The 25,554-nt window shown below is 36.7% G+C and overlaps 3 protein-coding genes across 3 annotated transcripts; all 3 read right to left on the bottom strand.

Moving 5' to 3' along the window:
* Positions 1–1,098: 1,098 nt before the first annotated feature.
* LOC127151852 (toll-like receptor 5) lies at positions 1,099–5,265 on the bottom strand. The gene is made up of 2 exons (XM_051092203.1): positions 4,887–5,265; positions 1,099–3,951 (listed from the first exon to the last, which is right to left on the bottom strand). The coding sequence occupies exon 2, from the start codon at positions 3,939–3,941 to the stop codon at positions 1,290–1,292; it is 2,652 nt and encodes an 883-aa protein (XP_050948160.1). The 5' UTR covers positions 3,942–3,951; positions 4,887–5,265; the 3' UTR covers positions 1,099–1,289.
* A 1,649-nt stretch (positions 5,266–6,914) lies between these two features.
* Positions 6,915–9,693, bottom strand: LOC127151853 (toll-like receptor 5). Its single transcript, XM_051092204.1, is given in 2 exon segments — positions 6,915–9,239; positions 9,242–9,693. Coding segments are annotated over 2 exon segments (2,634 nt in total). The 5' UTR covers positions 9,689–9,693; the 3' UTR covers positions 6,915–7,052.
* Positions 9,694–11,764: 2,071 nt separating this feature from the next.
* Positions 11,765–16,648, bottom strand: thbd (thrombomodulin). The gene has a single exon (XM_051092205.1). The coding sequence runs from the start codon at positions 13,505–13,507 to the stop codon at positions 11,996–11,998; it is 1,512 nt and encodes a 503-aa protein (XP_050948162.1). The 5' UTR covers positions 13,508–16,648; the 3' UTR covers positions 11,765–11,995.
* Positions 16,649–25,554: the final 8,906 nt, after the last annotated feature.

Genomic DNA, 25,554 nt, shown 5'->3' with positions numbered 1-25,554 from the left:
TTCTTAGATAAAAGCGCCCTCCTCCTGCAGTGTGCAAATATTTACATTAGCCTCAGGACTTCAGGGAAATTGAGTCAGTTTATGTGACTTTACACAAAAGAAAATGTTTTTGTCAAACACATGCAAAATTAAGTATTGTTTCAAGTGTGCAAATGTGTTCTTGACATATACTGTGTATGTCTCACCAGAACATTATTTATTATGTAAATAATTTCTAGAAAATTAGGTTCTGCTTCATTTTTCTTTAATAGAAACATAATCACAAATTCTTACACATTTTCTGTGTTACTGTTATTTAATATTGGGTGTACCAATAAAGGCTGCTATCTGGTGTAATAATAATAGTAATCATAATAATTTAAATGTATAACAAAATTTGGTGAATTTAAAATGATTGGAAATATATGTTGTATCCAGCATTTGTCCCCTGATATGTCCATCTGGTGTTTGCCAAGGTTTAACAAAACAAGCATGATTTTACAAAGTAGTACATTATCTTTAAAAGTCACATTTTATTTAAAAATTAAATAGTGTCTAACAGATATTTGGACACATGTGAATTGTAACACACAGTATGATTGATTCAACTTTATGTGCCAAAGCCTGAAACAGTATGAAAATAAAAAATAAAACAGTGTACTTACAAAATATGTGACCCTGGACCACAAAAGCAGTCATAAGGGTAAATTTTTTGAAACTGAGATTTCATCATCTGAAAAATAAGCTAAATAAGCTTTTGATTGATGTATGGTTTGTTAGGATAGGATTCAACTATTTGAAACAATTTGAAAATCTGGAATCTAAAGGGAATCAAATGAGGTTCTTAGCAATGCACATTACTAATCAAAAGTCAAGTTTTGATATATTTACGTTAGGAAATTTACAAAATATCTTCATGGAACATGATCTTTACTTAATATCCTAATGATTTTTGGCATAAAAGAAAAATCAATTATTTTGACCCATACAATGTATTTAAGAATGGTTATGAATGGTTTTGTGGTCCAGGGTCACGTGTAAAACATTATGTAAACCAATTACAGTGTTAATGCAGGTATCTGTAATGTCACATTTATATTACACCAACTGACTGAGAAGTTCATGCTACTGCACATTTTGGATAATACAAAATAAACTTTTATAACTATACAATTCAGTATGGTGTCAAGCTTAATACACTTCATTTTTGCAGACGTCAGTGTCCAAAAGAAAACAGGTCAAACACAGTAGACCAGTTGAGAACTTCACCAAGAGCAAAAAAAGGTATGTTCATACAAAGTCGTTCACAGTTACACTGCTGTTTCTGCATGAACATTTGCTGCTTCAGAATTGTTTTTGACCTCTTTGTTTTTTTCTGTAGTATTTGTTTGTTTAACCTTGGCGTTTTGCTTGATTTTATGCAGAAGTTGGTCATAGAACCATTCCAAGTCCTGGTCGTCATCCGGCCACAGAAGGTACCTTCTGTTCTCAATGTAGGATCTCAGTTGTTCATACTTCAGTAACCTGTACTGCGGTATGTTCCCTACAACCAGCACCAATAGAATGTCTTTAAGCTCCACTAGCATCCTGCACTGAGCCAGGTTGAAGGTTTCTAAGCACCAACCATCCTTCAGGAAACGTTCAGACACCACACAAAGAGTTTTGTGACTGTTCTGGATAGCATTTCGCATGTTGGTAAGATGGTCCTCCCCAGGTATGAAGTCTCGCTCCTCAAAGCAGCAGCGGAGTGTATTCTGTTTTGAGAATTGAGAGTCGAGCCTCTGCAACAGCGCTCTTTCTACCCACTTCATATCACTGGAACTGAAACAAAGATACAGGTCGTACAAGAACCGATCACGGTTGAGCTCCTGTTGCTTTTCATCCACAAGTTTGCCAATGAGTTTTTTGTAAAGCTTATATATGTATATATGTCGACAGACGTAAATGATGATGCCAGTAGTGAATAATACGAACAGTGTGGAACAGAAAATGAAAAGCACAAGCCTTAGTTTTTCAGCGCTCCTCTCATCCTCTTCATCCTTACATTGTATGTTGGACCTCACAACCGGAACCATGTACTGATCCTCAGGACTGGCGCATGTCACATCCTCAATGGGGTGAAGAAAAGTTATGTCGGTTTGATTTAGCCACGTTTGGAAATCTCTTAGGTTGCAATCGCAAAGAAAATCATTGCCTTGCAGGTTGAGGTAGCTGAGGGTGCTAAAGAGGTTTGGATCTACTGAATAAATAGAGTTGTATTGAAGATTAAGATATTGAAGGCTTTTGGGGAAAATACCATTAGGAAGGTACTTCAAAGAGTTGAAGGACAAGTCCAAAAAGAACAACATAGTAAGGTCTTTGAAAATGTCTTTGGGAAGCGACTGAAGTAGGTTGGAATTCAGAAAAAGCGCTTCTAACTGGCGAAGGTTATTAAATACATTTAAACATTTTCCTTCTGACCAGATAACTTCCAAACCTGCGTTTGCAAGATCAACGATTCGTATTTGTTGTGAAATCACTTTGTGTTCGTCATGAGGGCAATCAACAAGCTGGTTACCTCTTAAGAAAATTTCCTCAATTTGAGGAAAGTTCTCCAGTATCGTGTAGAGCTCTGACATGGAAGATATTTTGTTAAAATCCAGGTAAAGGGTTTTGAGGTTTGCAGCAATGCTGGGTAAATAAGACACGTGTGAAATTTTGTTGTCACCGAAGTAGAGCTTCTCCAGGCTTGGTAGGGTTGCAAACTTATGTGTGTATTTGAGAGAATTTCCTGTTAGGTTTAGGCTGAGTAGATTTGGAAGTCCTTGAAATGACAGAAACCCAAGCATCCATATATGATTATATGACAAATCAAGCACCTCAAGTTTCTCTAGATTCTGAAAAGTTTCAGAATTTGTACTACTCAGGAGGTTTCTAGACAGGTCTAGCTTTAGCAAATTTGTCGTACGCAAAAATGCATTCTTTTCGATCTTGCTAATATGATTTTGTGCTAATGAAATTTGTTCCAAATTTGGCAAATAACCAAATACTGAATATGGCAGAACAAAAATATTTGAATTGGACAGATCAAAACTCTTAATACCACTCGCCTCAAGACCTCTGAATGTAAATCTTTCTGGGTCTTTTGAATTATTACCAGAAGATCTGCCCAGGTTGCGACTGTTACTCAAAATTAGACTTTGGATTTGGGTACCAGTGATTTTGTTAAAAAAACGCTTTGCGGTATTAGCATTAAAGCCGTTTCCAGATAAGTCCAATGTAGTTATGGACATGTTCTTAAACGGGTTTCCACACTTGTCCCATCCTAACCAGTCCTCTTTCATGTCTTGCAGTGTCAAGGAGGCCAGTTGCAGAAACATGAAATGTTTACCCTGAAATCTAAGGAGGTCTTCTTCACAGATGCTGTTCACTTTGTTGTAAGAGAGATCTAGCATATGGAATCTCCTCATGTTTAAAAAGAATGATGCCGGCTGGATACTGTGAATGTTGTTTTCATGTAAGACAAGCATCTCAAGAGACACTAGAGGTTTGAGGACGTCACCAGACAAAATGGAATCATTTAAACTGCATTGAGTGAGAGTGAGATTTTTAAGGTTGGATAATCCGTTCAATGCTCCTGCATCCATTTGTAGCCTTTGGTTGTAGTCTAGCTGAAGTGATGTTAAATTAGAGAGTCTTCTGAATGTGTTGTTTCTAATCACAAGGCCTGGTGTTTGGTGCATCAGTATGAGAACTTGTAGACCTTCCATCTGAGAAACGGATGTTTCATGGAGTTCAGCGATGCTGTTGTTACTCAGATCCACTTCATTTACATGCGTGGGAAGCTTCGGCACCTCTTTAAGGCCTCTATCTCTGCAGAGGACAACAGAGCCGTCAATTAAACACACCGAGGTGCATTTCACAATTTGAGTGCTTATGCATAATCCAAGGAGGATCAGAGATAATGTGTGTCTTCTTTCCATTCTGAAATCACTGTTGAAAAAAAGAAAAGCATGTTATACAAAGGAAGATTAAAACAGATTTACCCAAAAAAGACAATTCTGTTATCAGCAAAAATGTTATTTTGCTTTTGCATTCTGCTGCAGTAGAAGAAAGGCAGACACCCAAGGGTAAGTACATGATGGTAAAGTTTTCCTTTAAATTGTCTGTTTTAAGTTTGCAGTTGTGGACACAAAAATAAAGAGTTGTGAAATGCAAATCAAACTAATTTAGTTCAGAATAACATCACAGAATAATATATGTGACCCTGGACCACAAGCAGTCTTAAGTAGCAAAGGTATATTTGTATATAGTCAAAAATACATTGTATGGGTCAAAATGATCGATTTTTCTTTAATGCCAAAAATCAGAATTTTAAGTAAATATCATGTTTCATGTAGATATTTTGTAAATTTCCTAACATAAATATATCAAAAACTTTTTATTAATCATATACGTTGCTAAAAACTTATTTTGGACAACTTTAAAATATTTTGATTTTTCTTTTTCTTTTTTTTTTACACCCTCAGATTCCAGATTTTCAAACAGTTGTATCTCAGCCAAACATGGTCATAACCTAACAAGCCATACATCAATGGAAAGTTATATATTCAGATATATTCAGATTATGTATAAATCTCAATTTTAAAAAATGTACCCTTGTGACTGTTTTTGTGATCCAGGGTCACATATAATGTATCTACATGCGCAGTGTACAGCTACTCCTGTAGAACAAGTTTATCTTCCGAATTGTTTGCTTGTATTTCAAGGTCCAATGACTTTAGGAAAAAATACCCGTTTTTAGTGTGGTATTCATTAAACTCTTACGAGATTTTACTATCAATGATCCGACACATAAAGCAATGTATTAGCTTTACTGCGAGGTTCATTAATACTAATAATAACCGATCAATGGTTTAGCGTCTTACCTGCTCCGCCATTAATCCACAGTAGTACACTATTTAGCGGTTTCTTCAGTCATACGATTAGATTTGTAGAGCTCCGTACGGCGATAATGTGGAGTTCCTTCTCTGTGAGAGTTCCTCTCCCTTCTTTGGATCATGTGTGTTTCTCAACATATCTGAAATAGGAAATAACTTTCTGACCCAGTGACTCATTTTCCGGTAAGGGATTCTTCAAGAGTGAGTACTGAACAAACGTTCATACTACAATTAACAGAACGGTGAGACATTAAGCACATTAATGGTGCAGTTTTGTACGCCATGTCCCGCTGCCTTTTGTTTCTTCGCCCTTAGTGATTGTAACTGCAGTATTACTCCACTCCGCACCGAGCTCAACTTGTTTACTAAGCTTTAGTACCTACTACATAGGATCAGCCCGTGTTAGTGATGTAACTTTGTATACTTAATTATTAAACAAACAATTACATTTGTAAAATCAGCTGCGCTGCGAATACCGTCATAATTAATATTTTAACACCTACTTTAATAATGAGCAGACATGATATTGTAACTACTGAACTGTTTTAATTAATCTTCCTGTATTCTGACGATGAGGAAAAATAGTTAAGCATAAATAAATGAATTTAGCCTAAATTAATATTATTAATCCAAGAATTAAGTCGAAAACGATTAGCTTAAATCGCCACTCTTTAGGGGGGAAAAGCGCGGGCGCTTATAATTCAAAAATTAACGGTCACTTCGAAAAGCTCTTTATTCACCTGACGGGTTATTTAACGTATCGCTCGTGTTCGGAGTTTTTAGACATTAAAAACACTCCTTTAAAACACAATTATCGACCCTGAAATCACATTGTTTTTATTTTCACGTTGTTTATTACTGAAAACCTGAATCTGAAGGGAGGATGCCTCTGCAAAGCTAACCAGTTTAAGGGTAAGAACTTAAGAGAGCGTTCAAAAATATTTTTTTTGCTGTTTATGAAAGCTATAAATGAGTTTTTCATATTACGTGGTATCTGTTTTGCTGCTTTCCCAGGATTAGTTATTAAAAACAGAAGAATTATCATTCAGTGCAATGGTGTAAGAGGATAGTTAGGTAATAAATGAAGTAACTGTCATAGAGAAAAAAAAATATGGTTTTTGATGTCAGATCTTAATATCGCAATTGTGTGAAATAAATTAAACACAATATACAATAGAATACAGTAATTAGTGGGAGATGGCAATTTCACTTTATTGTGGTGGATCTAAAAAAACATTAAAATAAAAATTACACACTGTGACTCTGACCAGCAGAATATTCGGCAGAACCCTTGGGTTCTAAATCAGGTCTTATGTATTTAATAAAAAAAAAAAAAAAAAAAAAAAAAAAAAACTTTGAAATGGTTTAAATCCTTCTTTCTTTGAAAGGAACATTTGAAGACTTTGGTCAGCTATGTTTGCTCAAGGTGTCACTGAAAGATTGCTTTCTGTACATAAATCACAATGTTAATATTAGCTTTGCAATGTTGTCTTTTTATCTTTTTATTTTTTCCAGTTCCTTATTAAAATGAAGGGATCATAACAGGAAATTATGCCAGACGGCATTGTGAGGTCAACCAAGGATATATTATATGATCAGTTCTTCAATGAAGACTGAGTTCCCTGACATGGTAAGATTTCAGTTTAATATTTACTTAATCAGGCATGTGATTGCTACTATTTCCAACCTGTTCAAAGTACACAGGCCAACACTTAAATGACACAATTTGTCCATTTTGAAGTTTCCTTACAAATTTCATTAACCATGTGCAAACCGTTATTACCATGAGGTCAGATCGCAATTGCATTATAGTGTTTTCACTATAGTGGCTTCCCTGTTTTCCTTTTGCTTGTATTTAGAAATTAAGTTGAATAATAGAGTGTACTAGCGGTCTTTTTTTCCCCCCGTTATCATTTATAGGTTGCAACATAGATTTACAGAGTATGTTTTCAGGGAACTTACTGAAATTATCAGCAGATTCACATACAAATATTTTTATTTATAATATGTTTTCATTATAAATCATACATTTATAAACAGAAATCATGAGAAAATTGCACTTAATCAACACCTGTTTGGTAATGATAATAAACATCTTATTTAATTATAATAATAATTACAACCCAGAATATACAGTCAGCAATTATACCACAATTATACTGCTGTGTTTGCTTGACCATTTGCATCATCCTTTGTTTGTTCAGTTGGTTGATTTGTTTGTTTAACCTTGGTGTTTTTCTTGATTTTTTGCAGAAGTTGGTCATAAAACCATTCCAAGTCCTGGCTGTCGTCGGGCCATGTAAGGTACCTTCTGTTCTCAATGTAGGATCTCACTTGCTTGTATTTCAGTAACCTGTACTGCGGTATGTTTCCGACAACCAGCACCAACAGAATGTCTTTAAGCTCCGCTTGCATCCTTTTTTGTGCCAGGCTGAAGGTTTCCAGGCACCAGCCATCCTTCAGAAAACGTTCAGACACCACACAAAGGGTTTTTTGACTATTCCGGATAGCATTTCGCATGTTGGAAAGATGATCTTCCCCAGGTATGAAGTCTCGCTCCTCAAAGCAGCAGCGGAGTGTATTCTGCTCTGAGAACTGAGAATCAAGCCTCTGCAACAGCGCTCTTTCTACCCAATTAATATCACTGGAACTGAAACAAAGATACAGGTCGTACAAAAATCGATCAGGATTGGGTTCCTGTTGCTTTCCATCCACAAGATTGCCAATAAGTTTTTTATAAAGCTTGAAGATGTACCCACGTCGTTGGACATAAATGATGGCGCTGGCAGTGAGTGATATGATCAGTGCAGAACAGAAAATGAAAAGCACAAGCCTCAGTTTTTCAGCGCTGCTCTCATCCTCTTTATCCTCACATTGAATGCTGGATCTCACAACCGGAACCATGTACTGATCCTTAGGACTGGCACATGTCACATCCTCAATGGGGTGAGAAAAGATTGCGTTGGTTTGATTTAGCCATGTTTGGAAATCCCTTAGGTTGCAATCACAACGGAACTGGTTTTTCATCAGGCTGAGGTGGCTGAGGGTGCTGAAGAGATTTGGATCCACTGAATAAATGGAGTTGTATTCAAGATTAAGTATCTGAAGACTTTTAGGAAATATTCCATTAGGAAGGTACTTCAAAGAGTTGAAAGACAAATCCAAAAAGACCAATGAAGTAAGGTCTTTGAAAATGTCTTTGGGAAGTGACTGCAGCCCGTTGGAAAACAGAGAAAGCTGTTCTAACTGGTAAAGATTGTTAAACACATTTAAACATTTTCCCTCTGACCAAATCAGCTGCATGGTTGAAAGCCCTAGATGAAGTAGTTGTAGTTTGTCTGATGCCACGACTTGTCTTTGATTATAACAACTCGAAAACATGTTACCTTGGAGAAAGATTTTTTCTATGTGAGGAAATTCCCGTAGTATAATGTACAAATCTGACAAGTCAGTCAATCTGTTAAATTCCAGGTCAAGGGTTGTGAGATTTTTCGCAATGTTGGGTAAACTAGCCACAGATGAAATTCTGTTGTCACCCAGATAGAGTTTCTTAAGATTTGGTAGGCTTGCAAATTCATGAACTGATTCCAGAGCATTTCCTGTTAGATTTAAGTTTAGTAAATTTGGGAGTCCCTGAAATGATTGATCTCCAAGTACCCTGATGTGGTTATAAGACAAATCAAGCACCTCAAGTTTCTCTAGATTCTGAAATGTTTTAGAATCAATACTACCTAGGGCATTTTGGGACAGGTTTAGCTTTTGTAGTTTAGTCATACCCAAAAATGCATTGTTTTCAATAATGTTGATCTCATTTTGTGCCAATGTCATTTGTTCTAGATCTGAAAAGTGGCTAAATACAGAATTTGACAAAGCAAAAATGTGTGATTGGGACAAATCGAAAATCCTAACGCCACTAACCTCAAGGCCCTTGAATGTGAATTTGTCTGGATCTTGGAAATTGTTATGACCAAAAGAACTGCCCATGCTGTAGCTCTTACTGAGAATGAGACCTTGAATTTTGGTACCGTTGATTGCATCAAAAAAACGCTTTGCCATGGGAACTTTAAAGCTATTTCCAGAAAGGTCCAACACAGTTATAGACATGTTCTTAAACGGGTTTCCACACTTGTCCCACCCTAACCAGTACTCGTTCATGTCTTGCAGTGTCACAGAGGCCACTTGCAGAAGCGTGAAATGTTTACCCTGAAAGCTGAAGAGGTCTTCTTCACAGATGCTCTTCACTTTGTTGAAAGAGAGATCCAGAACGTGGAATCTCCTCATGTTCATAAAGAATGATGCCGGCTGGATTCTTTGTATGTTGTTATCTCGTAAGACCAGCAAACCTCTAGAGACACCAGAGGTTTGAGGACGTCACCAGACAAAACAGAACCATCTAAACTGCACTGAGTGAGGGTGAGAACCTCAAGGTTGGATAATCCGTTAAAAGCCCCTGTCTCTAATTGCAAAAAGTGGTTGTAGTCTAGTTTAAGCAATATTAGATTAGAGTGTCTTCTGAATGTGTTGTTTCTGATCACAAGTCCTGGTGTTTGGTGCATCAGCATGAGGACTTGTAGACCTTCAAGACGAAAAAATGATGTTTCATTGAGTTCAGCGATACTGTTTAAACTCAGATCCACATAATTTACATGCGTTGGCAGGTCGGGCACCTGACGAAGACCTCTGTTTATGCAAAAGGCGGCATAGCCATTAATTGAACACACCGAGGTGCATTTCACAACTTCAGTGTTGATGCACAATCCAAAAAGGATCAGTATAAATATATATTCCATTCTGTGAGCACTGTGGAAAAAACACATGCATTTTAGTATATCTTACTCATTGCTTGCTTAAGTAGTTTAGGGTTCACTCATTTACTACAACACAGATGCTTTTAACGGGAAAAGATCTGATACATGCATCAATCTGAAAGTTGTAGGCTACTACGAAGTCATGACTAATAACAGAGCAATAATGCAGCGTCTTACCGGGTTCCGTCAATAACCCAGACAGCGTTTTGGCGTGAAATAATGAGAAAGTTTCAAAAACGTAATATTAGCATCAAGTAAACAACTATCCGTCCTCTCTCTTGAGTTTCTTGCGGCGACAATGAGTTCTTCCTCCGTTCTCTCTCCCTCTTCATTGCATCTGTGTTTCCCAACATTTCTGAAATAGGAAATAACTTTCTGACCCAATGATTCATTTTCCGGTAAGGAGTTTTTCAAACGTGAGCGCTGTAAACTGGAAAACTATAATCATTTTAGCTTCTTTAATACAGTTGTAAGTTTTCATCGGTAGCAATATTTTAACAGCAGCAACAGTTCGTTTTTAGACCAGTTTCAGAATCGTCCTTTATTTATTTACAAAGAAATAAGCAGCGTAGAAATTGTATGCAATTGTGCAATACAGGAATCACCAAGGATTAGTCAAGGATTAGTACCAACTGTGACATTAACTCTTGCCTTTCTTAAAGATAAAACATTTTATTTTACGTGAGCGGTGAACGATTATGAAGTAACCTAAATGTACTTGAAACTAGTTCCTTACTGTCCACTAGAGGGGGTCATTTACCAGCATTACGAAGACCAGCTCTAAAACCTAAAAAGGGAAGTAACAAATAAGATTACATAAAACGTTTAAAGATCACAGAAATTCTAATGGTTTCCACTACAAATGACATTGCAAGGCATCAATTTTTAACCATTAAAATGTGACCCTGGACCACAAGACCAGTCATAAAGGTCAATTTTCTAAAATTGAGATTTATACATCTGAAGATGAATAAATGTGACCCTGGACCACAAAACCAGTCATAAAGGTCAATTTTCTAAAATTGAGATTTATACATCTGAAGATGAATAAATGTGACCCTGGACCACAAAACAAGTCGTACGTAGTACTGGTATATTTGTAGCAATAGCCAAAAATACATTGTATGAGTCAAAATTATTATTATTTTTTTTATGCCAAAAATCATTAGGATATTAAGTAAAGATCATGTTCCATGAAGGTATTTTGTAACTTTCTGTAATATATCAAAACGTAATTTTTTTAATAGTAATATGCATTGCTAAGAACTCAATTTGGATAACTTTAAAGGCAATTTTCTCAATATTTAGATTTTTTTGCACTCTCAGATTCCAGATTTTCAAATGCATCTCAGCCAAATATTGTCCTAACAAACCATACATCAATGGAGAGCTTATTTATTTAGCTTTCAAATTATGTTTAAATCTCAATTTCAAATCAACCCTTATGACTGGTTTTGTGGTCCAGGATAACAAATAAGCTTTCCACTGATGTATGGTTTGTTAGGATAGAACAATATTTGGCCGATCTGGAATCTGAGGTCCAAAAAATATTGAAAAAATAGCCTTTAAAGTTGTCCAAATGAAGTTCTTAGCAATGCATATTACTAATCAAAAATTAAGTTCTGATATATTTACGGTAGGAAATTTACAAAATATCTTCATGGAACATGATTTTTACTTAATATCCTAATGATTTTTGCCGTAAAAGAAAAATGTATAATTTTGACCCATACAATTTTTGGCTATTGCTACAAATATACCTGTGCTACTGAAGACTGTTTTTTGTGGTCCAGGGTCACATATGGTTTCCTGCAGTGTGTTTTGGGACATATTCCATTAGGATTTAGTGGTTTTAACAAGCCTCAGATGACCAATTAACAGTAAAGACCAACAGGCACCATTACAGTTTCCATTACAATACAGAAAAACCATTACAATTTTTTTTTTTTTTTTTAAGCACGGATGTCATTTCCAGTCTATCTGTATATTTTGACAAAATTGTAGAGACAGAGGGAGGACAAAACAAGGTAGGTTACTGTAAATTAAATTTACTACACGTTATATTAAAAAATAGCATTTATTCTCTTAAAACAACAACATTCAGCAATACTGACATTCATGACTTCAAACATGTGCAGTAAGTTTCAGTTTGTTCTAACATTGTCTAGGTCTAATATATTCGTTACATACAAAATAAAATATATTTACTATTATGTACTATTTACGTTTCAGTTCACTTCGCGTCTGACTTTAAGTGTCTCTTTTTATATATCGATTTGGAAATATCTGTTATGTGCTGTGTTTTTCAGTGATCACCTGTTGAAAATCGTAGATTTCATTGTGGCCTTTGTCCACGTCATAATGGTGCATTTTACTAAGCCGTTTCATTATGCAGTGAGCGAGGCAGACCAGTAAAAGAATACAAACGACAATGCAAACCATTATTCCCAAAAGACTGCCAGCTGAGATGGACGTCGGCTTGTCGGTTGGAGATCTGCTCGTCGGTATAAAAATATCAAAAGGCGTTGAGCTGCCTGAACCTTCAAAGTCTTCTTTTATACATCTGTTCGTGTCTGTAAGCATGTATCCTTCATAGCAAGAACATTTAAATCCTCCAGGTGTATTTTCACATGCATGGTCACAGAAACCACTATCGCATTCATCAATGTCAACGCAAAATTGGTCTTCAAGTAGGAAACCATCGGGGCAGTTGCACAGCGCGTTATTGTTGGGATCACAGTCAGCTGGGCAGATGCTTTTCTCACAGTGCATTTTACATTTGTGCATATCCTCTGTTGACTCAATAAATCCTGGAAAGCACTGGCAGTAATAGCTACCGTCAGTGTTGATGCATTCATGCTCGCACGGTTCAGGCTCGCATTCGTCATCATCAACGCAAACGCCACCTTCAATGTGAAAGCCGGGTTTGCAATGTTCGCAAGACTTGACATCCGCACCAAGTTGAAACCCCGATTGACACGTGCAAGCGAATGCATTGCCAACTCTCGTGCACTTACGCACACATTTCGCCAAATCACAAGGGTCATCGTCCTGTTGACTGCATGTGACTCCGTTGTTGTCGAGTTCGAATCCAGGCGGACAGATGCAGGCGAAGCTTCGTCCATTCTGAACGCACTTATTCTCACACCCACCATTAAAAACTTCACAATTCCAAGGTGCTTTAAGCCAGTAACCTTCGACACAAATGTGTCTCGTTCTCAGCGGCAGCAATGTCCCATTGGTAAATTGAGGAATCTCTTTGAGTTCTTCCTTTGCTGTAAATCCGTAAAGAGTTTGATATGAGACTGATGCATCAGTGCTAAGCGGCGGACAGTAACCGGTGTTGTCGTATTCGCACAAATAACCCTCAATTTTGTCATTGCACGGTCTTTCGGTCCATTTAAGCCCATCTTTGTGTGATACTGAAACACATAGTGGAGAACAAACCGTTAAGTCGTTTTTCCAGTTGACGTAATGGGTTGTGTTGTCTCCAGTCACCCATTTGAATCCCTTTAACCCATCGTTTGGGTTTGAACACTGATTGTCGGCGTATTTCAGCCCAAGCCAAAAGTTTCCAGAAGCGCCGTTCAACAACCCACCGAGATCATCGGCCACTTTTTGGCTGCGTACGGTCATCAGATGTCCGCCTTTCTCTTGACAGACGAGCTGGGCAGCGTCAAAACTCGAGCTGTCTACGTGGACGACGAAGCATTTTCCATCTGTACAAAAACCGTCACTGATGTTTTCTCCGCGAACCCTCAGAACAACGAGCGCCAGCGCCATTCCTATGATGTCTCTCATCTCTGCTGACCCGTTATGTAACGGTCTTTACGAAGTTATGGAGAAGTGGCCGGCGTGTTGTTAGCACGTTCATGAGTTCGAGGTGTGCCGTGCTGCTTTTATAATCACATCCATGTCTCCAAAAATTCAAGGAAGTTCGTGTTATCTGGCAGAGATCCCGCAACGCGAATAACTGTGCCTCTCCCCCCTCTCTCTCTCCCTCCCTCTCTCCTCCTCTCCCTCTCTCTATTTTTTCCTATCCCTGCTGGCGCGCATGGGTTTGGATATACGATATTCATCTTGAGGATTAATTTCCAAATTAGTTACCGCGAATAGATGTCCCCTTTTCGCCTAACTATGTTTTGGTCAAGCTATACTCCTCCTAAAATAGATAGATATGTACACTATCAGTCAAAAGTTTTTGAACAGTAAGATTTTTAATGTTTTTTTTTTTTTAAGAAGTCTCTTTGATCCAAAGTACATGAGTTCGAGGTGTGCCGTGCCGCATTTATAATCACATCCATGTCTCCAGAAATTAAAGGAAGTTCATGTTATCTGGCAGAGATCCCGCAACGCCATTAACTGTGCCTCTCTCTCTCTTTCTCTTTCTCTTTCTTTCTGACCCTGCTGGGGCGCATGGGGTTTGGAAATTAAATTTGGAATTTAATTTCCAAATTAGTTACCGCGAACAGATGTCCCGTTGTCGCCTGATTATGTTTTGGTCAAGCTATTCTCCTCCACATATAGACAGATAGATAGATAGATAGATAGATTTAAAACAAAAAAACAGTTATGTTAGTTACTTTTTATGGAAAGTAATGCATTGCATCACCTTTGCGTTACTTTTAAAATCTGAGCTGGGATTGTTTGTTTTTAATAGCCTATACTAACTTCTATTTTTGACAATTCATCGCCTTAGAATTATAAGGTTCTATCTGCATTCTGAGCACTTTTGGGATATTGAGCTTCAAAATTTTTGCGTTCCATAGACTTCTATAGATAGAACCATTTTTGCTTTCTAAAAAGAGGCCCAAAATGTACACAGTTTACAAAAGAAACATCACATAATGTAAATAAGTTGTCACATAATAAGAATATGTGAATAACTCAGTTTTGACAAAAATGTCAGATAGAGCCTTATAGTACTAAGGTGACCAGTTGTAAAAGCCCTTTCACACCCAAAGCTTCAGGGTGAAGGGAAATAAAATGAATGTACAGTACAGAAGAAGATCAACACTTTTCAGCAATAAATAAAGCAAATGTTATCTTGAGAAATCTTTCCTTAGTAGTATGGTCAAATTGGATCATCGAAGGTTAGCAGCAAAGACACCTGATTAATAAAATGGGATTAAATAGCCTAAATAAAGGATATTTGTATTATTTAACATATTTAATTATTGCAAGTTATGCTTCATATTCTGAGTTGCATTTGAATGTTTTTATTCATGTTGAGTAATACTCAATCTGTTTTTGTTTTTTTGTGAGATGAATTAGGTAATGCATGTTCACATTTATTCTAGAATTAAAGTAACATCTTACTCCGGATTTCTCTCAGCATGGGCACAGGAGAGCTTTCAATCAATAAATGGAAAAAGGAACTGGCAAAATTTGAAAAAGTAGCGTAACGCTGATATTTTCTTGTAAATGAAAAAGTAATGCATTACTTTACTAATAATCAGATAACGTAACTCATGTTACTTGTAATGCATTAACCCAACACTGCTCAGAAATTTCTAGTGAATTTCACAAATAATTAAAAAGAAACGTGAAATTTTGAAGTAGACTGAAATAGTATTTTCTTTGCTTCTTTGTTTTTACATTTTTTTTTACAAAGCATATTTTAATTCAATGTTTATTTATTTTTATTTATGAGTTTATTTTTCCTAAAAAAAACTTGTTTAATTATTTAACTCATTAAATAGTATAATTATGCATGTGCACAAATGTTTGTTCTTGTAATTTGCCATGAGAAAATTTGTTTTGCTCCATGCATTGGATACTTGATTCATGCTTAACTTAAATTACACTTACTTTGAGTTAGATCTTGTCAGTTAATGCACTAATGTTGTTTATTTATGTTATTTATTTATTTATTTATTTATTGTGACTTAAGCATCCAAATACTTTTCAGGGCCACTGTTTTGTAAATATATTTTTTATATCAACTGGACATAAATATTTATTATATTTTATTATATTTTAGCTTCATGTTGATTCAATTTTAAAAAAAAAAAAAATTAGTACAGTGAAATATTGTAAAAACATTTAATATAATCATCATTAAGAAGTTCTGGATTTTTTTTTTAAACAAAAGGATTGAGGAAAAATGAAAGAGAATGTGTTTAATTGTCACCAAAATTCTACTGTAAAAAGAAGCTTCATTTACTTCATGCAAAATGTACTTTTTGGTTCTTGACTTTGGCTTAAATACGATTTGTTGTCGTATTCGCACAAATAACCCTCAATTTTGTCATTGCACGGTCTTTCGGTCCATTTAAGCCCATCTTTGTGTGATACCGAAACACATAGTGGAGAACAAACCGTTAAGTCGTTTTTCCAGTTGACGTAATGGGTTGTGTTGTCTCCAGTCACCCATTTGAATCCCTTTAACCCATCGTTTGGGTTTGAACACTGATTGTCGGCGTATTTCAGCCCAAGCCAAAAGTTTCCAGAAGCGCCGTTCAACAACCCACCGAGATCATCGGCCACTTTTTGGCTGCGTACGGTCATCAGATGTCCGCCTTTCTCTTGACAGACGAGCTGGGCAGCGTCAAAACTCGAGCTGTCTACGTGGACGACGAAGCATTTTCCATCTGTACAAAAACCGTCACTGATGTTTTCTCCGCGAACCCTCAGAACAACGAGTGCCAGCGCCATTCCTATGATGTCTCTCATCTCTGCCGACCCGTTATGTAACGGTCTTTACGAAGTTATGGAGAAGTGGCCGGCGTGTTGTTAGCACGTTCATGAGTTCGAGGTGTGCCGTGCTGCTTTTATAATCACATCCATGTCTCCAAAGATTAAAGGAAGTTCGTGTTATCTGGCAGAGATCCCGCAACGCGAATAACTGTGCCTCTCTCTCTCCCATTTACTTCATGCAAAATGTACTTTTTGGTTCTTGACTTTGGCTTAAATACGATTTGGACTTGTTTTTTGGAACATTCACGTAACTCACTCTCTTGGGTGACCCTATCAGTACTTTCTGTAAGAGCTACAACAACAAATCCCTGCACACATCTTACTTGCATAAAAAAACAGTTTAAGACATCACTCTCAATGCAAATGCAGTTCCTAATGGTAGGCGGTTTTTAATTATGGTAGCTTCAAATGCACTGAAACTAGAAATGTTGATAATAAATATACTCAGAAGTCATCCAATATTGATATGCATTGATACAATATTTTTTACTCATATTCATTTAGTGTTATGCATGTTCGAATATCCAAGCATTTCTCTCACATCACCTCCATTGAAATGAGTTGCAGACCAAGTCTCCTGTTTCACTGGTATGACACAGTTATGAAGACAGGGATGGTTGAAATGTTACTTTTTATTAAAACCTGTTTCTGTTTACATTTCTAGGTTCCTTTTATTTACTCCGCAAGGTTGTGAAAGAAAGCATCTGTGCTCAAAACTGGTGTGACAAATGACTCTGATCCTTGTTGTTGGTGCCAGCATTGGTGGACAGTGAAAAAGATGAAAAGTGAGTAATTAATTGCACAAACGTGAAAATTCCAAGGTTTGAGAATCATGATGAGGTGTAAAGTCACAGTAGTATTTTGAAGCAGGTTTTGATGTGCTGGACAGACTGTTGGGCTCCAAACTAGTACTCTGTGACTTTTTTTTTGTTGTTGTGGTATTTAACAGTGGTTGGAAAAACAACAATTGTAGTTTGAAAATGCATACGGGCACGTTTCCCGAAAGCAACAATGGTCGTAAGTTCTGTCGTCACCAATAGAGTTCAGTGGAAACAAGGATCATAGTTACATAATGATGCTTTTGGGAAATGCACCCCTGATTGGTCAACGCCCATTTTGGTTCTGCACGTGCACTTCAGCAGTCTAATTTAAGCTTCCTTATTAGAAAGAAAACACAGGTGCATCCTATACACAAGTCTTGTTTGTTGAACAACCTGACATGCATGACTTCTCTGGGTGCATCAGAATATATTTTATCAGCACATTAACTGAAAGTTGTTAAAGTGTTTCAATAAACCATAACTTTTTTATTCATAAGTGTGTTATGTCTGTCACTTTCTCATAAACACAGGTTGTAGTTTTTGTGATGGTGTTTCTGAATGAAGATCACTTGCATTCCTCACATTTAATACAGACTCAGGAATATGAACGATTACCTGAAACAGTAATGAGGGAGCAGGGCACAAAACACAGGATAAGACCAATTCCCAGGTCCGGTGACGATCCTGTTGACTACAACTCAAAGTATAATCAATGCCATCATTATGAGAAGGGTGCTTCTCATTTCTTTAATTGTCCATACTCCTCTGCCTTCACTGCTACTACAGGAAAGAAGGCAAGGTACTCTAGTATTATACTAAAGTATAATATTCTTGCTCACATTTATGTCCCTTGCACTTTAAAGGGGTCATCGGATGTAAGTTCACTTTTACATGTTGTTTGAACATTAATGTGTGTTGTCAGTGTATGTACAAATCTACCCTATAATGATAAAAATCCATGCAGTGGTTTTTAATTCATCTGTAAAAATAATATCCCCTTTTTCAGATCGAGCCGTTCTCAGATGCCTGTCGTTGTTGCGTCACACCCACAGAGGCCGCCCGCACGATAGTTGATTGACATGAGCGTTTTACCTCAGATCAGCTGTAACAGTCCAACCTCCATTGTTTCGATGCTGGAGCAGGGATGTAAGTTAGACAAGAATGTCTCCGATTGAGCGATTGAGGTGTTGTGTTGTTGGTTGTAATAATGAACATAGTGGTCGTCATTTACTCCCGACATCTGAGACGCTGAAGATGCAGTAGATTACGTTTGTTAGTGAAGGGAATGCGCTTCCCGATCTACATATATCCGTCTATGTTCGCGCAAATCGTTCATGATCCAGCTTCACTTATAGCAGAAGTGAGTATATGTATTTTTTTATGAATCTTTGCGATCGCCTTTCCTAATAAAGTGCTAGTTAGCAAGTTTAGCGGTTAAACGCGGCTAAAGTAAACAGGCTCGTCACTCCACAGAGAGAAGAGAGGGGCGGGGTGAGCAGAGCTCATTTGCATTTAAAGCAGCCTCGACCAGAACAGGATGATTTTTGCAGAGCTGATTTTGGCAAGGTAAAAAGGGTGTTGTTTTACACAACCATTGAGAATTTTTAACCAAAGTATATTATAGACTTTTCAATAAGACCCTAAAGAATCATATCAACTTGTGGAAAATGGGCATCCGATGACCCTTTTAAAGAAAAAAAAAATAATAATAATAATAAAATAAAATAAATAAAACTACAAATATCTGTCAACTGTTGCTTCCGGTTATGGCGGCAAGGTGAGCAGATGCGTTTTCCTCGTGCTTAATTGCTTTTCAATAAATCCTGCATAATATTCCAGAGAGAGATCATATAAAGAAACAAAATTGTAAGCATAAGAGTAAACTACTTCAAACATGCCAAAAAAAGCGGCTAAGGAGAAGAAAACGATGGAGAGCTGCGAGGATGTAGGCCAGGAGCTAGCTGAAGGGGAGCCATGCTCACCGGAGCAGGCACATGCTGGCGTGTCCGCGGACGCTGAACAAGTCATAAACATGGACAATCCATCAACAAAGGACCTCATGCTTGCCATAACCTCATTCAAACAAGACTTTAACACAAAAATTGACGGTGTACTGACGGAAATAAGAATTGTCCAAACGGACGTGAAAGACTGTAGTGGGCGTATCATGGAGGCCGAAATGCGAATATCTACGGCAGAAGACGAGATACAAACCCTGAAAGAAACTATCGAAAAACTTGAGAACAAGACAAAAAACCTCAATAACAAAGTCGAAGACTTAGAAGGGAGGAGTAGACGTAATAACCTGCGTGTACTGGGCATACCCGAGAAAGTAGAAGGTAATGATACCTGTTCCTTTATGGAAAAATGGATAGCGGATACTCTGAAGATAACGCCGCCGGTTTTGGAGAGAGCGCACCGGATAACAGCGAGCCAAAGTTCTACTACGTATCCGAGAACTATCATCATCAAGTGCTTAAACTACAAGGACAGAGAAAATATCTTGAAAGCTGCGCGGATACAGAAAGAGGTGATGTACCAAAACAACAAAATAAGATTTCTTCCTGACCTGCCAACGGAGGTGTATAAGCGACAGAGGAGTTACGACGGAGTGAGGAAGCGGTTACGGGAACTCGGTCTGGATAAGCACCGGGTAATATACCCCGCACGGCTCCTGTTGACCAACGATGACCACACTGTCGTCTTCAATACACCAACGGACGTGAATAAGTACATCAAGAAACTGGAGCCAGTGACTGAGGATGACTAAATTAAGTGTGATTTGATGAGAACTTTTATTGAACTTAAAATCTCGTTAGATGTGGCTGCTGGAAACTAAGAGGTATGTAGGGCCTAAATTTGCTGGAAATGTGACATCGTACTACTTACAGACTTGATTCTCTTAGAATACTAATATAAAGTTTTAAATAAGTCCTGTTTAAAGATATATTTTATTTAGTTTTCTCTTTTGTTTTCTTCTTAAAGTGCAATTAGGTGCTTCTTATGTGAGCGCTGAAAAGTATGTGCATGTAGTATAACATATATTTTATTTTCAGTTGATAGATAAAATATCTTATCTGGATTATTTTTTCTACATAGACAAGTAATTGAGCTGAGTTTTGGTTTACAGGAGAATAGTTCCTCAGTATAGTGTGGACCTATTCCTGATAAGGGAGGGAAGTTATTTAGGGGTTTGGGGGAGCCTGTATGTTCTAGTGAGTCAGGCCTGGGTTCTGGGTGGGTTGCTCTCTTCCTTTTCGTTCTGGATTTTATTTCAAATGGTACCCTTTATAGGTTTTTATTGTTATTCTTGCACTAAGGTAATTTACCTTTCTTTATGTTAAATATGACATTATAAAAAATGACAGACGTTTTGGTTGAATGTGTATCTTGGAATTGTAGAGGCCTACGTAAACTAACTAAAATAAAACAAGTAATGGGTAGAATAAAACAGATAAGAGCCAAAATTGTGTTCCTGCAGGAAACACACGTTAGATCATGAGATAATCAAAATTAAGCGTAGATGGCCAGGTCAGGTATTGTCTTCAGCTTACTATTCGAATTCCAGAGGAGTTATAACTATGATACATAAGTCTATTCCTTTGCGCATTGATAAAATAACTAAAGACCCCAAAGGTAGATTTCTGATTGTACAGGGAAACATTCTATCAACTCGGATTAATCTGATTAATGTATATGGACCTAACGATGATAACGCAGATTTTTATAATGATTTATTTTTGAGAATTTCCACAATGCCCGGAAAACACATTATGGCAGGTGATTTCAATTGTGTTTTGCAGCCCAGTAAGGACCGGTCATCTGGTATTGATAACACCCATGTAAGGTCTAGAAAAGCTTTACAATATTTTATAAAGGAACTTAACCTGGTGGATATATGGAGGGCTCAGAACCCAATAAAAAGGGAATATTCATGTTGGTCGAGTACTTCTAAAGGATACTCAAGAATAGATTACTTTCTGATTTCAGCTGAACTAATTTCATGTATCAGAAATTGTCAATATAGTAGTATTCTTATTTCAGACCATGCTCTTGTATCTTTGACATACGTTGAACCAAAGTTTTCTCATAATCGTACTAAATGGAGATTTCAAATACATTGGATGCAAGACAAAAGATTTCTTGAATTCTTAGGGGAACAAATTGATTACTATTTTGAACATAACACTACCCAAACATCAGCTATAATCAGATGGGAAGCCTTTAAGGCCTTTATACGAGGACAAATTATAAGCTATACGAGTAGGAAGACAAAAGAGAAACAGGAGAGATATAAAACACTTGAAACAAAAATTCGCTTACTCGAGGAAAAAAGTTTACAAGCAGGCCAAAATACTGATAATGTTTTAAAAGAATTGCTATTGTTAAGAACCCAATATAATGAAAAAACACATGAAAAAGCAGCAGCCAATTTATTAAGATTAAAGCAGCAATTTTACGATCAGGGAGAAAAACCAGGCAGACTTCTTGCTTGGCGTATAAAACAACAGGAATTAGAAAGAGCAATTACTAGTATTGAAGATGAAAATGGAAATATGACTGTAGACCCGTTGGAAATTAATAAAGCGTTTAGAAACTTCTACGAAAAACTATATTGCTCTGAATGTAAGGCCACGAATGATGCCCACTCCGCGTTTTTTGATAATCTCAACATTCCTAAAATATCTGAGGAACTTAAAATTAAATTAGATGGTGAGATTACGACAGTTGAAATTATGGAGGCTATAAAGACATTAAAAGGTGGTAAAACAGCAGGACCTGATGGCCTGCCCATCGACCTATATAAATATTTCAGTGATAAAATGGTTAAGCCACTCTATGATATGTATATAGAATGTTATAATAGTGTCTGTCTCCCTAAGTCTATGAGAGAGGCTTTGATCATTCTTTTACCAAAACCAGGAAAACCGAATACAAAGTGTGGAAATATGCGACCTATTAGTCTGATAAACACAGATACCAAAATAATATGTAAAATCTTGGCAAAAAGGCTAGAGACTGTACTTCCGGGCATTGTGGGTGATGATCAGAATGGGTTCATTAAGAATAGACAGGGATTTCACAACGTAAGACGTGTTTTAAATATTTTGCATAGCCAAAAAGAAGAAAAGGATACTGCTCTTCTCTCGCTCGACGCGGAGAAGGCTTTCGATAGGATCGAATGGGCTTATCTCTTTGACGTTCTCGTAAAATTCGGATTTGGAAACTCATTTTTACATTGGATCAAATTATTACATTCCAACCCAGCGGCTGAAGTTTTAACCAATGAGATGATTTCTGAGCCATTTAATATTACAAGAGGTTGCCCTCAAGGCTCACCATTGTCCCCACTTTTATTCATTTTGGCTATAGAACCGCTAGCAATAGCCGTAAGAGCGAACAACCACATACAAGGGATTAAAATGGGTGGCAAGGAACATAAAATAGCTTTATTCGCTGATGATGTAGTGTTATTCCTAAAACAATTAAACACCTCTCTTCCAGCACTTTTAGATCTGATCGATCAATTCGGAAATATATCGGGTTATAAAGTGAACACATCAAAGTCATCGTTATTGCTGCTTAATAAAGATAGCTGTCCAAATACATCACATTTATTTAACTTGAAATTATCACCCAGCTTTACATATTTGGGTATCAAAATTGTTCCCCAATTAGAAAATATAATTTCTACAAATTATAATGTTATAATGGAATCAACATCTAAAGATCTGGAGAGATGGTTATCTTTACCAATTTCATTGATAGGAAGGATAAATATATTGAAGATGAATATTTTGCCTAAATTCATGTATTTATTCCAAAATATCCCCTTGGCGCCACCAGCTGGAGTGTTCTCAAAGATTAATTCATTATTCAGGAAATTTATTTGGAACAAGAAATGCCCTCGAGTTCGTCTTTCTCTTCTTTATCTTCCATTTGACACTGGAGGGTTAAAATGTCCCAACCTGTACTGGTACTATTTAGCTGCACAATTAAGAACAATAATGTTTTATTTTTCCTCCGAAAATAAACCATCCTGGGTGGATATGGAGTCATGTGGTTTTGCGTTACCTTTAAACTTGTATATATATTCAGATAAGTTTAAACAACTGAAAACAGTCACCAAGCACCCCATAGTTTGTAATATGATTGGAGTATGGTATGAAGTTAGAGAGTACATGAAAATAGCTGACTCTTTATCCCAGTATAGTCCCATTTGGGGCAACACATTATTCAAGCCAGGCACGAAGGACTCAGGATTCCGGTTGTGGGTTGAAAAGGGATTAAGCAAAATTAGTGATCTTTTTGAGGAGGGAACGTTGATGTCGTTTGAGCAGATATCTACTAAGTATAATCTTCCAAGAAAACATTTCTTTAAATACTTACAGATAAGGAGTTTTGTTCTTTCTAGGCAGAACCAATCATTATACTTGCCAGTACTTTCTTCTTTGGAGGAATTAATTACTAAGAAATGCAATAACAAAGGATTAATATCAGTTTTTTACAACTGGCTTGTATCAGGGTCTACTGAATCAACAATACCGAAACTTGAATTATGGAAGATGGGATTGAACGAGGATATATCTGAGGATGAATGGAGACAAGTCTGTAAAAATTCTCAGAAACAGTTAGGGAGCGTTAGCCTAAAACTACTTCAATATAACTGGTTGATGCAGACTTACATAACTCCTGTCAAACTAAATAGGTTTAATAAAAATATTCCTGATGCATGCTTTAAATGCAGAGAGGCTCAAGGGTCATTTGTGCATTGTGTTTGGGAATGCAACATTATTAGAGACTTTTGGGTGGAAGTGATTAATATTACAAAGATAATTGTACCCCTGAATATTCCCCTAGATGCAAAAATGATTTTGCTACATCTATATCCAAAGAACTTTAAACTAAATCTTCAGCAGCGCAAATTTATAGATTATGCTATATTACAAGCTAAAAGAATGATAGCTCTTAGTTGGAAAAGGCCTGATCCACCATCTATTGGAACTTGGATTAATGCCATGGCACAGTGTATGGCCATGGAAAAAGTAACATATTTTATTAAAAACAAAATGGATGTATATGAAGAAATATGGAAGCCGTTTAATTACTACATTAACAACAATAATATTGGTCATTTATTACAAGAGGTGTAACTATGTATAATGTTTGTTTTTTGTTTTTTGTTTGTTTTTTTGTTTTTTGTCTCATTTTGTTTTGTTGGAAAATGTAACTTTTATGTGTAAAGTACAGTAATGTATATTTAGTTTTTGGGTACCTTGCAATATTCGTTTTGCATTTAAAATTGTCTCTTGTAAGAGAATTCTGTGTATTTCTATAGGGGAGAAGAGAGTGATGTTCTCTTGTTGGGGTGGGAAATAATTGTGACGAAATTGAAATGTGTTTCTCTGTTATCTGTCTTGCATAATTAAAAACAATAAACACATTGTTCAAAAAAAAAAAAAAGATAAGAGCAAATCGGCTAAAGCAATTGTAAATGCCCATCATGGTTTGACTCCTCACACTGATTGAGACACACCCACTAGTGTTCTTGTGCTCAGAATTTCAATTCTGATCCAACATACTTTAGACACTGACATCAATCTCAAACAAGCTGATGGTTTGAATCAAAACTCAACATTGCATCACCATGCTATCTTTCACAATAGAACTGGTTTTTCATCAGGCTGAGGTAGCTGAGGGTGCTGAAGAGATTTGGATCCACTGAATCTTGGATCTCAGAAGGTACTTCGAAGAGTTGAAGGACAATTTCAAAATGAACATAGAAGTAAGGTCTTTGAAAATATCTTTGGGAAGTGACTGCAGATCAGTTGCATCGTTGAAAGCCCAAGATGAAGTAGTTGTAGTTTGTCTGAAACCACTACCTGTCTCTGATTTTAACAACTCGAAAGCATGTTACCTTCACTCTTAAAAATAAAGGTGCTTCACGATGCCATAGAGGAACTTTTTTGTCTAAATGGTTCCATAAAGAACCTTAAACACCCGAAGAACCTTTCTGTTTCACAAAAGGTTCTTTGTGAAAGCAGGTTCTTCAGATTATAAAAAGGTAAGAACGAGATGGTTCTTTAAAGAACCTTTGACTCAATGGTTCATTGTGGAACCGAAAATGGTTCTTCTATGGCATCGTTCGAAGAACCTTTTAAAACACCTTTATTTTAGTGTTGAAGAAAGATTTTTTTCTTTGTGATAAAATTCGCATAGTGTAGTGTGCAAATCTGACAAGTCCTTTAATCAGTTGAATTCCAGATTTTTCACAATGTTGGCTAAAGTAAACACAGATGAAATTCTGCTGTCACCCAGAAGGTTTTG

The sequence above is a fragment of the Labeo rohita genome, chromosome 20 (genome assembly GCF_022985175.1).
Source record: "Labeo rohita strain BAU-BD-2019 chromosome 20, IGBB_LRoh.1.0, whole genome shotgun sequence".
In the NCBI taxonomy this organism is placed as follows: Eukaryota; Metazoa; Chordata; class Actinopteri; order Cypriniformes; family Cyprinidae; genus Labeo; species Labeo rohita.
Note: the sequence above shows the minus strand (reverse complement) of the source record. Positions and strands in the feature narration are given on the sequence as shown.

Coding starts and splice junctions, on each gene's coding strand:
- thbd (XM_051092205.1), bottom strand. CDS start 13,507: ATGAGAGACATCATAGGAATGGCGCTGGCGCTCGTTGTTCTGAGGGTT.
- LOC127151852 (XM_051092203.1), bottom strand. CDS start 3,941: ATGGAAAGAAGACACACATTATCTCTGATCCTCCTTGGATTATGCATA.